Source organism: Musa acuminata, chromosome BXJ3-11, assembly GCF_036884655.1.
Source record: "Musa acuminata AAA Group cultivar baxijiao chromosome BXJ3-11, Cavendish_Baxijiao_AAA, whole genome shotgun sequence".
NCBI classification, from domain to species: domain Eukaryota; kingdom Viridiplantae; phylum Streptophyta; class Magnoliopsida; order Zingiberales; family Musaceae; genus Musa; species Musa acuminata.
The window spans coordinates 6,913,613-6,931,600 of NC_088359.1; the positions used below are offsets into that span (position 1 = coordinate 6,913,613).

At 40.0% G+C, this 17,988-nt stretch overlaps 3 protein-coding genes across 6 annotated transcripts; 2 read left to right on the forward strand and 1 right to left on the reverse strand.

The window, feature by feature from the left end:
* The first annotated feature begins 628 nt into the window (after positions 1-628).
* LOC103970722 (zinc finger CCCH domain-containing protein ZFN-like) lies at positions 629-7,396 on the forward strand. 3 transcript variants are annotated; one of them, XM_009384624.3, is made up of 8 exons: positions 629-749; positions 992-1,328; positions 1,448-1,605; positions 2,887-2,949; positions 4,481-4,600; positions 4,715-5,005; positions 5,883-6,209; positions 6,910-7,396. In XM_009384624.3, exons 2-8 carry the CDS (start codon positions 1,211-1,213, stop codon positions 7,231-7,233), a joined length of 1,401 nt encoding a protein of 466 aa, XP_009382899.2. In that variant the 5' UTR covers positions 629-749; positions 992-1,210; the 3' UTR covers positions 7,234-7,396. The 3 variants fall into 3 exon arrangements, with proteins under 3 accessions (XP_009382899.2, XP_065031142.1, XP_018676553.2); XM_065175070.1 differs by lacking the exon at positions 629-749 and having other exon boundaries at positions 1,064-1,328; positions 5,889-6,209; XM_018821008.2 differs by lacking the exon at positions 629-749 and having other exon boundaries at positions 1,204-1,343.
* A 691-nt stretch (positions 7,397-8,087) lies between these two features.
* On the reverse strand, positions 8,088-11,857 carry LOC135652223 (chloroplast envelope quinone oxidoreductase homolog). Of its 2 annotated transcripts, none has more exons than XM_065173026.1 (4): positions 11,700-11,857; positions 10,115-10,256; positions 9,326-9,417; positions 8,088-8,906 (listed from the first exon to the last, which is right to left on the reverse strand). In XM_065173026.1, the coding sequence occupies exons 1-4, from the start codon at positions 11,841-11,843 to the stop codon at positions 8,220-8,222; spliced, it is 1,065 nt and encodes a 354-aa protein (XP_065029098.1). In that variant the 5' UTR covers positions 11,844-11,857; the 3' UTR covers positions 8,088-8,219. The 2 variants fall into 2 exon arrangements, with proteins under 2 accessions (XP_065029098.1, XP_065029099.1); XM_065173027.1 differs by having other exon boundaries at positions 11,680-11,819.
* Positions 11,858-15,795: 3,938 nt separating this feature from the next.
* LOC135652151 (uncharacterized) lies at positions 15,796-17,165 on the forward strand. The gene has a single exon (XM_065172901.1). The coding sequence runs from the start codon at positions 16,075-16,077 to the stop codon at positions 16,984-16,986; it is 912 nt and encodes a 303-aa protein (XP_065028973.1). The 5' UTR covers positions 15,796-16,074; the 3' UTR covers positions 16,987-17,165.
* Positions 17,166-17,988: the final 823 nt, after the last annotated feature.

Below are 17,988 nucleotides of genomic sequence, written 5' to 3' on the forward strand. Positions count from 1 at the left end.
CGAGACAAGACAAGGCAACAATGCGTGCACACACACATCTCTCTGTCTCTCTCTCTCTCTCTCTCTCTCTCTCTCTCTACTGCATGGGATTGAAGGTACATACGGGAAGGTTTGGCACAGTGGAGTGATGAGTGGTTTCTGTCATCAAGATGACCAAACGTGATGAGCAGGAGATTCACGGGCGTGGATCGATGAGGTTTCGCCCACTGCACTCTGCATGAGGCCAAGCTTGCGCCCAAGCCATGTCCTTCCCATCATTGTCAGTCTCCGTCGCTGCTCCTCAGAAGCGATATGAACTACTCCAATAATGGTCTTATTGATTCTAAATGCACTTCTGGGAAGATGAACAGTTTCAAGATGACTCAGTGTAAGACATCGCCGGAGGACTCGAAGCAGAACAAGTTGACTTCAGAAGAGTTATCGATCGAGAGGATAAGAAGGCCCTCTCTTCTATGCCATGAGATCTCTGAATGGTTTGGATAAGAATGGTGAGGCCAACACCACCCATCGGAAACATGGCTAGAGGATACCGACAGATCGCTGCGTTTCGGCATTTCTTCGAGCATCTACTGTGCCAACGAAACATAAAATCGCCGATATCTATCGTTACTGGATAGATTTTGCCGACTTGTGCGCTCTACAGGAGACAACCGGAGGAGCAGTCCGGGATATGGGTCGTGCAGCTGCTCGAGTACGAGCAAAGCTTTGGGCCATTGTCCCACCGTTCATTCGGTCATTTCGTCAAACAGGTTATGAAAACCGGATTCCATTATTGCCATCGATTATTTGGTTTCTCACCCTCCTAATAATTTCAAGAGGCTATTAATATCAATTCGAGTTTAAATACCATTTTACTTATCATTAATTCACGAAGATTAATTACAACGGTTAGTGTTTTTTATGATAATTTTAAATTTAAAGAAATAAATATGGAAATGACTAACTTTGGAGGCTATATATTCAATTTTGCCCGCAAAAATTTGCGCTGCAGCCTTCGATCGCGCGGGCGAAAGGCCCCAAACGACTGGCTGGCGGAGCGTATGGCTGTTGGTGGTGGTTCTTATTCCCCTCCTCACGCTTCGTGGAGATCGGAGTCTCTCTCTCCCCCTCTCCTCCTCCCCTTGTTCCTATCGTCCGAGACCCCCTCCGCGATGGGACCTTGCTCTTCGCCGCTCCTGCTCCGACCCTGATCGATGGCCGCCGCCCGCCCATGGACTACGACGCCGCCGCCGTCACCGACGGGGTCGACAAGCGCGGCGCCATGGCGTCCTCCGCGGACGTGATGGGGGCCGCATCGCCTCCGCTGCTCCGGTCCCCCATCGATCAAGGTCCGGTTTGTTAGGGTTTGTTGGGCCGATCGCTATCCCCTCGTCGTTTGATCGTTTCATGTTTGCTTGTCGTCTTGCTTTGGTGCCTTCACGTACCTTTGCATTTGTTGCGACTGCAGTGACAATGTGGCAGATGAGAATGAGAGAGATCGAATCCGTGGAGTCCGGACCGTTTCCCGAGCGTCCACGGGAGCCGGACTGTACTTATTACCTCAGGACTGGCCTTTGCAGATTTGGGATAACTTGCAGATACAATCATCCTCCGAATAGGCAGATGGTAAACCTGACTCATCTGGCTGCTTCTTGTCCACCTTGACGAACTATTTCATACTGATTGCAAATGACACTGTGGTCTTCGGTGGTTCCAACCTTGTTCTTATCCAAGTACAGGACGCTGAAATGGTGCAGAGTGATTATATTGCAAAAGTCACTAATTGTCTTATTAAGCTATACGGTTCAGGCACCGCTTTGCATTTACATATAACATTCCTATAAACAATCTCTTCTGCACTTGATTTTTAATGTATTTTTAAAGGAAAATTTTGTAAGATGTTGCTACTGTAGGCTATTTTGAAAACATAGATATAAAAGTCAATGAATGTAGCTCATCCAAATGCAATTAGTTCTGCTTGTTCTCACATTTCTCATCATCAACCTGATGATGTTCAGCACTCATTACTTGTCAAGACTTCCCTATCATTCAACTTCAGCTTCAATTATGGGAATTGTTTTGTTTGCTTTTATGTCTTAAAGAATGAATCGGCAGAAATTTAGACATTTGATATGATGATTGGTGCTGATTATATTTATTCCTTAGAGCCTGTATAGGTGATGCCTATGATGTAATAATTGGTGCTGATGTCTCTGATGTGGACCACCCCTATTCCTAGGTGATTAACATGCTGTGTGCGTGCTTTAGATAACCTGTGTGAAACTTTTCAATCTTGTTGTTCTACTTTTTAACTATGTCAGTTTTTGTAGTACTTTTATGAATTAAGAAGAAAACATTATTTATTGGCTCACAACTAATTAGGATAATCGAATTTAGGAATCATATCTGTAAAAATTTTCAGAACATAATGATGGCAGTAGGTTTGGGTGTAAGTTCTCACTAGATGCGTATTTAGACCCAGACAAGGGTGTGTTGGCGAACAACAAAATGCTTTTTGTCAAGTATAATGATGTCTGATTTTAATAGGGTGTAATTCTTTAGATATATTGACACAATTCTTATTTGACTTAGCAACAAATAATCTGTTGTGTGGAAAAATTGGTTAAAAAAGATATGCTTCTATCTGTTATTTAAACTAATTATTATCATTTGTGAGTAGCTCACAGTACTCTATAACATATTAATACATGCTTGAAGACATTTAACATTGTTGACGACTGTTACTTATTCATTCTTGTCATTTTTTAGTGTATATTCGCCTTTCACTGGTTTCTTCTGTATGATTATGAGTTTGCAATATGACCTCAATTTGTGCATGGCTTAAATGTACTCATGGTGTGAGTCCACCAAAACTGATGGTTTTGATTAGGTCCTATTAATTGTCAGGCTATTGCGGCAGCAAGGATCAAGGGAGGATATCCTGAAAGAGTTGGGCAACCTGAATGTGAGGTAACTGTTTACTGGCAATTTCTTCTTGCATTTATTATATTCAGTTATTTCCTATTTTCCCTGGATTTTCCAATGATTATTTAGATAATGCAGGAAAAATGGAAATTATTGAAGATCGAATAGTTGGGATTCTTGCATATTATATATTCCGATATGTCCAAATTTTCTGGTTTGTTTTAAAGATAGAGTTGTTGGCACATTGCTGCTTTTTGTTGCTTTTGTGGTATCATTTATTTCTTATGTTAAGTGTTTAGTATCATGTATTTGTTTACATAGATGCTATCTAGTTCTCTGGTATATCCCCCACTCTTGTGGTGTATGGACCATACTTTTTTTTTTGCTATTGTATCAACAAATGAAAAGTAAAAGCTTGCTAGTATATATGTAAAAGATTTGCCATTGTTACTTGCTTGCTAGTATTTGAAAGTGTCTCAGGAATCGATTAGTTGATGTGCAATTCCTGTTACAGAATTTATGTGTTTCTGGAGCTCCTGAAGTTAAAATGCTGTTACTATATGTCTTTTACTGGTTTCAATTTTCTTTTAGTCTAGTACTTCCTTTATTCAGTAAATCACCTTGGTTCTTTTTTTGTAGCTTTGGTTTATCTTTTGTTTACTTTATTTCAGTTTTGTTACTGACAATCCAGAATGCTTCTTAATGCATCCACTGGTCCAAGTTCCTTTCTCGTGAGTTTTGATGGGAGTGAATTAGATGTAGCTGAACTTGATTTTATAACCGTCTTTACTCACCAAATTTTCCTTTAATAGTCAGAATTAAGTATTTAATACTCCTAATTGTAGTTCAAAATCCTAGCTGTTTAACATTACACTTTTGGTGGTTATTATGTCTAGCTTCTTACCTAAGTCGCCATCTGTTTGAGGTTAAGACAACTAAGAGGAAGATTATTACAGTTAAATAAGTTATCCGGTGAGAGGTGTGATTTAAACTAACCTTGGCAATCATTCTTGCCAAATTATACAAAGCAGATAGCTACATCTGCAACCATACATAACATAGTTTGTGAGGGGGTTAACAGCTTTATGTTGGGTTGGATGTTTTAACTTTTCTTAACCGAACGTGGCCTGAGAGTCCATAAAATGGTGGCCACGGCTTTTCCGAGGAAACTAATCTCATGTGATTGGAAGTTTGATATTGTTCTTATTTGAACAAAATTCTGACTGAGGGCAGGAGCCCGCTCTTTTTCCTCTCCGATACTTCTCTTCTTCGCTCTAGACTCTCTATCTCTCTTTCCTTTGTCTTTCACTTTATCTCATTTCTTTGCTGTAATGTAATGACGGATTAGATAGTATTTGGTGCATGCCATTCGTGATCTGCAACAAAAAGATTTTTGAAGTCGACTTGTATGAATTATTGTATTGAATGTCTACATACTTGGAATACATTTCAGATTAATGCTGCTTAGTTTCTGTTAGTTTTATCTGAATGAGGCTTGTTTGATTAGTACTGGAATGCCATTTTGTGCTTGTGTAATCTTCTTCTGACACAACTTTCTTTTGTTATTCTTTTCTAGTTCTATCTAAGGACTGGTACATGCAAATTTGGAGCTACATGCAAGTTCCATCACCCAAGAGATAAGGCAGGAATTGCTGGAAGAGTCCAATTAAATGTTTTAGGTTATCCACTTCGTCCGGTTTGTAACTGCTACTTTTGGTATCTAAACATTATATTTCTGGAAGTTCTTGCTAACAAGTGTACAACTGTTATGTTATGTATGATAGCATACTCTATAATAATTTTATTGTAGGACGAAGCAGAATGTGCATATTATATGAAAAATGGAGAGTGCAAATTTGGGAACACTTGTAAATTTCACCATCCACAGCCTAACACAATGGTTTCATTATGTGGTTCTACTGTTTATCCTGGTGTTCATTCTCCTACTTCTGGCCAGCAGTCTTATACTGGGGGTTTGACAAACTTGTCCTTGTCAAGAGCTTCTTTTATTGCTAGCCCTCGATGGCAAGGTCTTTCAAGCTATGCCCAAGTGATTTTTCCTCAGGGTTTGGTTCAAGTTCCTAGCTGGAACACATTTTCGGTAAATCCATTTTATTTGAAGCCCTTCTAGCATTACAGAATATTTATGATTCAGACATGATATTTTATCTTTAACATCAATTGCATTTTTGAACCATGGAGACAAATTTTCTCTTAAACGACTGATAAAATGTCATGGTGCAATCCAGCAAGCTGTGTGCATAATGGAATGCAAATCTATTATTCTCTTCTCCTGATCCTTTTTTACTTTTCCTGAACTACAGCATACGGAGAAATGGTGCACTTCTGTGTGCTGCATTTCTAAGAATGAAATTCATATTGTGTACATTCAAATGCATTTTAGATACAACTAAATATCAAGGATTGACATTTTGGGTATTGGACCCATGTCAGTTCATGATACGACCAATACAGATCTGGTCTGTGTTGATGTACTGACACTATATGCCAGTACAAACCATGGTGGAGAGGAGAAGGAGAAGAGGAGGAACAGGAGGCATTTGTGCATTACTTTAGAAATTTGCTGACATCCATACATGATAAATAGCATTATCTGTATGAAAAGCCATCATCTTCAAATGTGCTTATCTTGCCCATGTTATGTTATGAGTATTCATATGTATGTAAGGACCAAAAAATAATTGATAAGAGGTTCCAGTTTGTTGCAAAATTCTCTTTCTCGACAGCCACGTCCGATGAACTTATATGGACAATTTTCTTGTTCTTTAGTAATATATGATAATTTGTAGTTGCATTTCGATGTGCTAGCTAGGTCTTAGACCAAATGAAATGTTCAATACTCGAATATCTTTTGATATTTCCTCTTAACAATATGATTTGTTAGATCTAATACTGTTAGATGATATAGGTTATCCTGGTATAACTAGTTTACTGGTAGGTGTTGTATGCCTCCCCAGGGACAGTTGAGGTCTGTTTCATCTTCAGAGAGTCAGCTGCATATGCCGCAGACAACTCCGTTTTATGGAACATCTCGTCAGAGTGAAACGACTACAGGGGTTCAAGGAATGATCCACTCTTATCGATCCGGTGCTATTCCTCTGGGTCAGTATGTATTGGCAAGGGACAATGTTTTCCCTGTGAGACCTGGTCAACCTGAATGTGAATTTTATTTGAAGACCGGAGATTGTAAATACGGTGCAGCCTGCAAGTTCCATCATCCTAGGGAGAGACTAATTCCTATCCCTGACTGCGTGCTGAGTCCTCTAGGCCTTCCATTACGCCCTGTAAGTTTTTTCCAACCTCATTATTCCCTCTTTCCCTTTTTCATGTATTATGTTCTGTCCGAAGCGTGCAACATTCACATTTAACAGAAAAAACAGGTTCAATATTCTTTCATTATCACTGAGAAATGTAACCAAGAAACGTGTTTTTGTTTAGTTTACTTCAGTAGTTGATTCTACAATAAAATAGTTTTAACAAAGTATAATTATTAGCTTCTACAAGTAATTAAAGATTTTTGAATCCATTTGATTTTTCACATTTTAGGTAATTAGCTTCTGCAAATTAGTAACTCCTAGACAAGCTGAAGGTTAGAGAAATAATACAGTGAAAAATGCATTTATTGATTGAAATTTACAATCTGTATTTATATTGCTTTTCGACAGGCTATAATGAGGATTAATGTAAACTAAGTTGTATTATTGATGAGAAGATGGTAGAGTCATCTGTACTTCTCTCTATTGTATCTTCTTATCAAAAGTCAAAATGAGCAATTTACACTGTTGGACTTTTTTCGCAGGAAATATAGCTGCATTGTTCTATTCTCTATTCGTTCTAGCAATAGTGATCAAACTGTGCTTTTGAGAACTATAGGATATTAATATACTAAAAATTGACTGTGAGGCAATTGATCTACCGCTGGATGCACTTGCATTTTTTTTCTGATAATGGTTTTGATTAATGTTAGTTCCATTTTGCTAACAGGAAGAACCCATATGCATTTTTTATTCACGATATGGTATCTGCAAGTTTGGCACACACTGCAAATTTGACCATCCTATGGCAGCACCCATGGGAATATATGCTTACAGCCTTGCGACATCCTCTTTAGCTGATGTGGCAGTCGCTAGAAATTTACTTGCAACCTCATCCGGACCTCCATCGTTCCAAGCTCCTCTTGAAGTTGCCACCGGGAAGTCTAGACGACTTTTGTTCTCTGATTCTCTGCAAATTGCTTCCGGCGATGAACGTATCAAGTCAGAGGGATCACAAGCCACTTCAAGCACCAGCAAACTTTCTTCTTTCTGAGAACCTTGTGAGATAAAAGGTATCTTTCCGAACCAAGTTTTTCATGAAGAACCAAGTTATGGTGTCTCATTCCGGTTGTTGTACCATGATGCTGTTTCACTTTGAGATTAAAGAAAGAGAAAAAGATTCTGTGTTTGACAAATGCACTATGCTTTTCTAACAATTTTACATGAGGGCCAGTTGTGTCTCGATTTTGTTCTTTTGGCTGACTGCCATGCTGCCATCCCTACTTAAAAATTTTAAGTTATTTTTATGTTTATTATTCTAAATTTAAGTGTTATATATATATATATATATATATATATATATATATATATATATATATATATATATATATATATATATCCTTACAAAAATGTTTAACTACAGTATGACTAATCCCTGTTGATTAATTTAATTTAATTATTATAATAATATGAAAGGTATTTTAATCGTTTTATCTATTTTTTTTGCTCAAATAATTAATGTTAGATATAATCCATTAGGATTAATTCGAATTTTCTTAAAATATATATATTTTACGATTAATCATCTGATTATTAACTGATCATTTGATTATCAGTGTTTATCTATTTTTTTTTACTCCGATAAATTAATTTCAATTAAAAATAGAAATGATTAATCTGAACTTTTGGACTTCTGTTATTATATGGACAAGCCGAGACGAATAAGGCAGGAGATACTGCTTTAAGAAAGGGTTGACTTCACTCGTGTCTCGAGGCTTTCGAGTCATTATGCACAATGCAAAATGGGGATCGGTCTCAAGAACAACTGTCGTAAACGTCTGAAATCATTCCTGCAGGTACAGAGGTCAACGCATCATCTGAAGGAGCAGAAAAGAATGCTGCAATGCATCATCTGAAATCTAGCATGGTATATTATAACCCCCAGATAACCTCAAATTTAGCAGTTAACATTAAGTAAGAAGCCATTCAAGAGATTTTAACAGTACTACTACCATCTCCAATGTAGTCATTATAGAGAATCTACATTTCGACGACAATTTTCCCGGTGGCGTGGCCACTCATGCTCTTGGCCCAGGCCTCCTCTGCCTTGGTCAACGGATGTGTCGAATCCACAATGGTCTTGAGCTTACCTTCCTGTGCCATGTCCACCAGAAACTTCATGTCCTCGGACTTGGGGCTTAGTAACAACGGCACCAGCTTCTTCTTCGAAAAGGTCAGCTTCTTGAGCATGGAGGTAGCCATGGTCTTGAGGGTGGGAGTTATGTCGATCACCTTCCCCTCGGTGCTCAGATTAGGCTCGAAAGTGGACCAGGAAATGTTGGTGGTGCAATGGATGACTGCATCGTACTTCTTGCCTGATGGGCTCCATAGCTTTGCACCTTCGGGAGTCTTGTAGTCGAGCACCTCATCCGCGCCCAGACTCTTCATGAGTTCGATGTTGCGGGCGCCGCAAGTGGCTGTGACATGGTGGCCTGCGTGCTTGGCGAGCTGCAGCGCGTAGTGCCCCACGCCACCGGAGGCTGCTGTGATCAGAATGTTAGATGGCTTGTCGGTGGCATCAAACTTGGTTCCGGCAGCCTTCAGTGCCTGGAGAGCAGTCATGGCAGCCGTTGGTAGGCTTGCGGCTTCAGGCGGAGAGAGTTCAGGCGGCCTAGTCACCATTAGGCCGACAGGTGCCACAGCAAACTCGGCGAGCCCGCCACCATTCTGTCATAACAAATTATCGGAAGTCAAGAAAGAAAGAAAAAAAACACAAGCATGATAATAATAGAGAAAGAGCAACTTTGCTGAATTGAAGGAGCAAAAGCTAATAGAGAATTTGCTGCGATTAGATAAGATCGACACAAAAGTCAACAAACCAATAAAAAGGTGTTATAATCTCAAGTCACCTTAACTAAAGTTTATAGCATCACAATCTCTCAGGTGGTTTCACAGTTTGATTTACCATCACATTCATCTCATTGTAAACAAAATTTATGTTTAAAGAACTTCTCTACCTATGGAGTTTCCCAATCAATTAAATAAAGCATACATGAGATCAGGCATTAAGCTATTTCAAAGATTCCATTTTAATTTCTTTCACTAAAAGAAAACATTATGATGCACAAATAACATCGAGCACTTACAAAAAAGTTCAGCATGCCAACTACATTGTCACCTTTCTTGAAGGCACTAACTTCAGGACCCAACTCAGCAACTTCTCCTGCTACATCAGCAACTGTTTCACAAAAATGAAGATGTCATCAAATAAATACAGTGATTTCACTTCGCTGAAACATAATAAACCAGACATACTCGATAATCATGAGTTATTAAACACGAATTCGAAAAAAGAAAAGGTCTATCGGTTGGTTGATGCAAAGGAAACCAGATAAACCTACCTTGTCAATGCACCTAAAAGCAAAACATGATATGCTAACAATAGTCTCGGTGTGTCTATTGCAGATGTTCATCCATATAATTACTAGCATAATAAGACATTTATGTATGGTGTATTTTGGCTAAAAACAACTTCAAGAAGCAACGAGAACGGGCAAAAAAAAAGTTACATAGACTACTCGAGTTTAACATGAACATTTCATGTAAATTTGAACCAAAAAACTGCAAAAGGACAATAAGTGCTGAGAAAATTGATTGATGATCTAAAGATTTTAGAAAACTAGCACGCATCATATCTATACAAATTTACCGACGAGAAAAAAGAAGAATAGAAAAAGATCATATGCTTAAATAATTAGATATTAAATTGATCGGAAACCATTTCTTTCTGCAATCATTGAGTTACAATGACAAAAAGGTTGCTCAAGAGATAACAGATCGCCTAGCACATTCAACATATTTGTGATGATAACACCGAAGTTCTCAACCACCGACGAATAATCTTCTCTATCATTTAGTGGTAGTTGCTTGCTTACCGGGTGTAAATGGAAACTTGGGTGGCAAAAATGGACGCAACATGCCAACCTGAATTTTCCAATCGATTGGGTTTATACTTGCTGCCTCCAACTTCAGCAAAATCTCATTTTTCTTTGGTGAAGGAATCGGAACCTCAACATGCTGCAGTGAGCATAATAATCAATCAAACAGAAAAAATAAACCAATTGTGGTAAAAGCACAACGATGTGATAGGTGAGTTTACAAATAACAGATCCAGATCAGGTTCCTACGAACCTCGATAATTTGACAAATTCTTGTAAATTTCAAAGTAATAGACCACATGTTTCACTAGGCAAAACAATAGCACAACAACAGTATGCAGGTCAAATAAGACTTCATGGAAAAATAGAAATGTTCCTAGAGAAAAAAAATATAAAAACAATTAAATCAACATAGGAGCATAAAATTTTGATCCGAAATACAATTATAGATCTCTTAATCCTTAAACCCAGAAGAAAATTCTGCGTTAGAAGTGGTTTTCAATCATCTGGAAAAAGCATGGTGACTGATTCCTAGATGAAGAAAGAGTAAAAAGAAAAGGAGCAACTCCTAAAATTCAGTTATTACGTAGGTTTAGCAGAGATTTTTGATCATATATAAAATATATATATATATATATATATAATTTTAAATAGATTTGTCAAGAGGTGAATTTTAGATCTGGAAAATACAATGACAAATCTTTTAACCATGAAATTTAGAAATTGTGTAGGCTAGCAAACATTTCGATCATATATAAAAACCAAGGTGTCGGGTTCCCAGAAAAGGAGGAAAAAAAGGCATGTAATAGTAAATAATTTTGTTAAAAGGTGAATTTTATATCCAGAAAACACAATTGTAGATCTTTTAACCCTAAGATTCAGAAATTATGAAGGTAGCAAAGGTTTCGATCACATATAAAGATCAAGTGGTTCAGTTCCCAGAAAAGGGGGAAAAAGGCATATAATTGTAAATAGTTTTCACAAAAATCAAAAATTTCAACTGGAAAATACAATTACGGATCTTTTAACCCTAAATTCAAAAATAGTGTAGGTTAGCAAAGATTTGGATCATCTATAAAATCAAGATTCGGGTTCCCCCCCCAAAAAAAAGTAAAAAAGACATAATTAATGCAAATAATTTTGTCAAAAAAATGAATTTTACATCCAGAAAATACAATTACAGATATTGAAACCCTAAGGGATCTTGGGCCAGCAACAGGTATCGAGAGAACGATTAAATTATTCGGCCACAGTTGTGTATATATATTTACATATATAGTATAAGAACAGTCCATGATAAGGTACAGGGCATTGACTCACGCTCTTCTCAACCGCTCAAACACAAGTCAAAAAGTAAAGACTGTCCAAATATCTTCATGATTTCTTTGAACAGAAGCGGACCAATGAATTACGTAAAGCGAATTTTTATGGATTTGGCCTGACTTGATTAAAATACGGTTGTCTGACGAGTTAATTTGTAAGGGACAAGGCCTGGTTCCACCATTTCAGATGGAGGAGGAGGAATGGATCCCATCGCATCAGGGGGAGAATGGAACTCGTACCGAATAGGCAGCCTGCTCACCTTGAGGGCGCCGGCGCCACCGCCGTAGGACCGGTACTGGATGGCCTTCATGGTGCTCTTCTCCTCCGCCATGCGTTCTTGGTGGGTAGAGACCGGAGAAATCGAGAGCGAGAGCGATGGGTGGACGCTCGTTGCGCGCACCATTTTTATTGAGGCGACGAATCTGAAGGGGCGCAACCCAAGACAGGGAACGCCGTTACTGTCCCAACCATGGGCAGCGGGGCCCACCCCACCCGGGCGTCGCGCCCCGGCAAGCGGATGTAATGGGGTGTATACCCTGGCTGGAACGAGACAGGAAATCCGCATCGTAACCTCGGGCAAAAAGCATGAACCATTGTCTGATGACGCGGCAATCATCCATTGGATATCGGTAACGTACTCCATCCAGGACGCTGTGATAATATTTTAATATTTTTAATTACTTTTAATAAAATAAAAATGACGAAGATATAATCTTATAATAATCTATCCAAGTCTTGATTAGATAAGCTAGTCAACATGGTTCATAATTTTCACTCAAATCATTATAATTTTTTTTTCAATACATCGAAATTAATTCACAATTCATCGGTCATAATTTAAGTATTCCTAAATTTATAATTTATTTTGATAAATTATCATCCATTTCAAATCTATAATTTCATACTCCGCTATTTGTTGTTCCTTATTTCCTCTAAATTTTAATTATACGTTGAAGAATATAAAGAACTGTCAATTGAGTGTGTTTGTAATCAAATCAAATATTTAAGTTAGGAATTAATTTTATTTCCTTACTTGTTATTATAATTTAAGGAAATCTTAATCTACTTCCTTGTTTGTTGATATGAATTAAGGAAATAACTATTAAGTATTCCAAATATGATGATATCATATTTGTTAGTATATTAAATGAAAATAATTTATATTAAATAAATATGAAAATTAAAATAAATTTTCCTTAATAGAGGCTCACCTTCTCCTTCGTTCCTCACCTAGTCGAGCCTACTAGCAGGAGGAACGAGGAGTTACACCCTGTTGACAAGAGGTAGGTTTCCTACCTTTCTTAAAAATTTTAGTTTTAATTTTGATTCTTTAAATGTTGAAAGTTGTATAGTTTGAAAAATGTGTATCAATTCTTTAAATGTCAAATTTTTATATTAAAGTAATCAGTTAAAGTTTTCATAATATTCTTTGACCCATGATTAAGGTTTTTATTGTAGAATTAAATATATTAAAAAGGTATATGTTTTATATGATATATTTTCTGTATTACAGTTTATCTTTAATCTTATCTAGATTAAAATCTTGTTAGACTAGAATATGTTATCTAAAATCCTTTTTTTGATATTCTTTGATCTGAAATTTAAAATATATTATTCTGAATGATTTAAAATATGACTAGAATATGTTGAAATTTTATGTGTTGAAAACATGATTTTTATTTGAATTTAGAAAGCTATTTCCTTGTATTAAAACTTATCTCCTAGTCCTTCTTTTAATGTCTTACGATTTCTAGTCAAATTGAGAATGTTATTTGTTTGTATTAAAGCTCTATCTTTTAATGTATTATTATGTTTTTATTTATGTTGTTAATGGGTATATGCTATAACTAGTCCATGGGCCAAGGTTGTGCCAGTTTTATGTAATGCATGCTCAATCGTGTATAATGCACATGACCAGTAGATGGACTGGCTCAATCTAGCCCAATATTATTGTTGAACTTGAGCCCAAATATTGATTGAACTAAATTAGACTTGATTAGTCTAGATCAATTCATGGTGATTCCGAATTGATTGACTTATTCAAGTTAGTTTAACCTAAATTGAACTTAATCTAGTCTAAATTATACTAGTCTAGGGTGGTTCCAGACCAGTTAAATAAGGATTAGAGATCAGTTCAGTTAGGCTCTAGTAAATCGAGTTCAATTGAATCGATTAAACTAGAGTTCAAGTCAATTAAGGGCTAATTTATATTATTTGATATGATGATATTTGAAAGAGATGTTTTAAATATGTTATTTCATCCCGAAATGGACATGACCAGTGTGAGATTATATTATTTTCCTGCCGAGAGCAGGTAGGGCGATTCCCTTCGGGGATTAGCGGGCCATCAGACGTGGCGGTTGGATGGTTCCTCCATCCGCTGTTGGGAGGAACGTGTCCCCACTTTGGCGGGTGTGGGACACCACTCCATCCGCTGTTGGGAGTGTGATATGAGTTTGCCTCCATCCGCTGTTGGGAGAACACAAACTCATCCCGTAGAATAAAGCCTCTCCATCTGCTGTTGGGAGAGTGCTCCTTTGGGTACTTGATATACGCCAATGGGATGATTGATTGAATTTTGATCATGTATACATTTTGAGTTGACTTTTGGGGTTCCTACTCAGCGTTGCTGAATTTTCTTTGTTTTTGATTTTCAAAGCAGCCTCCCTCTAGTATTAAGTCGGATTCCAGTGGAGAGCGGACCTTCCTCTACCGCTAGGTAGAGCCACTTGGATGATTCTTGAAGTTAACATCACTATGTTTACCTTTTTATTTATGATTCGATGAATAAATGGATTGTAATAAATAAATTATAATAAATATTTATGAATGATGAATAAAGTGATGTTTATCTATTTGACCTAAATGTGTGGAAAGATATATATATATATATATAAAATCCAGGATGTGACAGTGTTTGTGAGTGAAATTTGTATGTAGTATGATTCATTCTAAGAATAATACTTTTTTAACTCAATAATAGTAAATTTATCCTAAACTTCTATCACTAATTCGAGTATGTTAAAAAGGAACACTATTATTTTAGTAGTACTATTTTCTTGATTTTGGTATAATAAGAAAAATAATATTTTTCTGGATGTAACCCTTCAATAAATACATGACAACTTGAATCGATTAGAATAAACATCTTCACATTGTTTTGTCAAATTCTTTGACTCCAAATCATATCTTACCTACATAATTCATTCATTAATGATTCTTCTTCTTTTTCACGAAGAATATTACATTAGCCTTTTGAATAATTTATCGGGTGATTTTTCATTAAAAACTTATTTTTTCTATTAATATCCTTCCTTTTTTATTTTCGTCCATCACTTATATCAATATCGTTTATTCATCATCTCTACTATCTATGTCTAAGGAACGTCGCTCCACTCATCTATCACCTCGGTCCCTTACTCACATCATGGGGTATTTATGCTTATGTGTGATTTTCTTCGACCGTCGTGTTTATCATTTTCGATCACTTTTCATCGCCTATCATCTCCGTTGAAGCGATGTTATTTATAATTATATTTTTCTGGTCATCGTGTTTGTGTTTCTTCCTCTCTCTTTTTTCTCTTCTCTCATGTTAGCTTGAAGGTCACTGGTTTCAGCTTGAAGCTTAGAAAGAGGCAAAGGTGGTGGTGATCAAACACCATGTTCGCCGGAAAGCAGGCAAGCTGAGAACGTCCCACGAGCAGATGACTCATAGATGGCATATCCGGCGGATAACTCATAGAAGACAGGGAGCACCGATTTGGCGATGGGTCCCATGCCGAACGGACATATCAGGCGGCGTCGGGCTCCTGCGAGCGGATGCGACGGAAGTACCTCGAAACATGGCTGTCGACGCGACATCGTCTGGTCGAGGCAGGAAATCCGAGCCGTGGCATCAACTCGACCTCGAAACATGCGTGATGACGCGGCAGTCAGTCATTCGCCCACCAGACGATGTCCTGCGACTTTGGAAAGCCATGCACGATGTCTGCACATCAAATCAAACTACAGTGACAATATTCTCCGAATTATTTGACCCTCCCACCGAACATGATTTAAATATTCATAGAGTTTACGGCCTGCTTTGAGAAATTATCATTCACATGCAAACCTATGATTTCATATTCTACTATTAATAGTTCATCCTTTTTCCTCTAATTTCCTTTTTTGCATTGCAGAATAAAGAGAAATTGTCAGTCAATTATGCACACCATGTCAGAGGATCCGATCTGCCACGATCCTCAATATATATATATATATATATATATATATATATATATATAAGAGTTAATTAGCCAATAAGTAATTTCTTAAATAGAAAGGAATATTTTCTGAAATGCTGTCTCCTGCGTATTATCCTTAGGGAGAAGAATATCCAGCGGGATATTCCCACTGTATTGTTGAAAGAACGGCGTTTCGACATCCCATCTGTTTCCACCCGTTCGAGTTACCTTACTGTGAACTGGAGAATCCCGTAGGGTCCTTGCTGACTGGATAAGGTGCTCCCGTTATATAATGTGGACTACTCGTACTATTTTGGAGAAGCTGGACCCCACCATCGCCACCGACCTTTCTACGTACCATAAAGTGCCACCACCTCCTTCTCCGCCTCGAAGAAGGTCTCTTTAGCGCAAATGGCGTACATCCGAATGAAGCGGGCCACCGGCCCGCTCGACGGCGAAGTTAAGGCGCGCCTGCGTGGAGACGGCGCCCTCCGGGTCGCTGGCTATGCCAGTACCGGCAGCGACCAAGGCGCCGCCACCTGCCTCTCCCGTCTCGTCCACGCCTTCATTGAGACTGGCGGCCACGATACCCCCTCTTCGCCCAAGGATGATGGAGACGACGAAGATGGGTCCGAAGCGGACGCTGCCGCTTTCGATCGGGATCGCGCCGCCGCGAAGACAGTCCGGGAGCTGATATACCCCGCGGTGGACATGAATCAGTTCCGAAGGAGGCTGGCGGGCGAGGTCTACGAGACGGCGGAGGGGTTCGCCTGGCTGAGGTCAAGCTGCGGTGGTTCTGCCTTCCGGCGAGCGGTGATGGCGCGGCTGAGGGATGCGGGGTACAATGCCGGGATCTGCAAGGCGAGCTGGGAAACCTCCGGCGGTCTCACCGGCGGGAGCTACGAGTACATCGACGTGGTGGCGACGGCGGGGGAAGGGGATGGCGACGAGCAGGGGAGAAGGTACATCGTGGACTTGGAGTTCGCGGCGGAGTTCGAGGTGGCGAGGGCGACGGAGGGGTACAAGGAGGTGGTAGCGGCGCTACCGAGGGTGGCGGTGGCGGGGGAGGAGGCTGTGAGGGCGGCTGTGCGGGCAGTGGCGGACGCGGCGCGGAGGTCGCTGCGGGCGCGGGGCCTGCACGTGCCGCCATGGCGGAAGAGCCGCTACATGCTCGCCAAGTGGCTCGGGCCCTACCGGCGGACGACCAACCCAGTGCCGACCTCGCTCCCCGCCGCGCCGCCTGGCGGCGACGTGAAGTGCCGCGCGGTGGGGTTTCCCACGGCGGCAAGGATGTTGGCGGCCCCCACCGCCAGGACCCGGTAGTAGAGCCGGCGACGGGCGCGGCGAGCAGTGACCGAGTTCTTTTTCCTTGTTTATAAGCGGTGATCGACCAAGTGTGTGACGTGACAGCGATGACGTGGGCGAATCGGTCTCGTGTTTGACCAATTATAATGGGACCACGTTTTGTGGATAATCGGTAATCATACCGGTCGAGGATGTCATATCCTTTTCTGTAGAACATGCAATGTAGTAAGGGACAGAGGCCGTGGCTGATTTGACGTGGCACACAGCATCACTGCCGTCGAATCATGATTCGACGGGCTGATGGACCTCGCGGTCATCCTCAGAGATGGGTCCCGCTTGTGGTTGCCGATAGCGGCCGCCGATCTGGCGTGAGACGCACGATGCGGTGCATAATTGAGCTGGGCCCCACCGTACCAGGTTCATCTCAGCCGCTCATCTTGGAGCGACATCTGATGTGACGCGCACAAGAGAGAGGTAGTGGTGTGGGTTCTTGATCTTGAAGTCCGACGGCAACGTCGGTCGAACTCGGTCGTGACTCGAGTGGCAACCCGAGTCGGTGCGTGGATCGAGATCATCCGTTGGTGGTGGATGCATTGATATCGCCACTGGAAATATGCAACAACGAGGTATTCGACAGACTGACCATGAGAAGCGTTCTTTGGCAAGACGCTTAGACCTGCATTCTCTCTCTCTCATGCATTAACGAGGTGTTCGACAAAATGACGATGAGAAGCATTCTTCGGCAAGACGCGTCCACTTGCCTTCGCTGGGATCCGCCGGTGGTTGGTGGCCTTTGTGACTTCTGGCGCAGCTCTCATCGTTTTCTTGCTTTAGGATTCCCTGGTGCAATGCCCTTCGGTGACGGCCATGAGAGGCCAAACGAGAGAAAAGGACTTGTTTTAGGTACGCACGCATTGCAACTTGGCATATCCATCGCCGAAGCTGCACTCTCCGACCATGCACCCTAAGAGACGCTCAAGGTGGCGCGAGGCGAATGCTTCTGGGCCCTCCTTTGCATGT

Excerpts from the sequence above, each read along its gene's own strand:
- LOC103970722 (XM_009384624.3), top strand. The coding sequence starts at position 1,211 with ATGGACTACGACGCCGCCGCCGTCACCGACGGGGTCGACAAGCGCGGC. Across the intron at positions 1,606-2,886 it reads ATCCTCCGAATAGGCAGATG|GCTATTGCGGCAGCAAGGAT; the intron begins GTAAACCTGACT and ends ATTAATTGTCAG. Across the intron at positions 5,006-5,882 it reads CTAGCTGGAACACATTTTCG|GGACAGTTGAGGTCTGTTTC; the intron begins GTAAATCCATTT and ends ATGCCTCCCCAG.
- LOC135652151 (XM_065172901.1), top strand. The coding sequence starts at position 16,075 with ATGGCGTACATCCGAATGAAGCGGGCCACCGGCCCGCTCGACGGCGAA.
- LOC135652223 (XM_065173026.1), bottom strand. The coding sequence starts at position 11,843 with ATGGTGCGCGCAACGAGCGTCCACCCATCGCTCTCGCTCTCGATTTCT. Across the intron at positions 10,257-11,699 it reads GTGGCGCCGGCGCCCTCAAG|CATGTTGAGGTTCCGATTCC; the intron begins GTGAGCAGGCTG and ends TGCTCACTGCAG. Across the intron at positions 8,907-9,325 it reads TTGGCATGCTGAACTTTTTT|AATGGTGGCGGGCTCGCCGA; the intron begins GTAAGTGCTCGA and ends TTGTTATGACAG.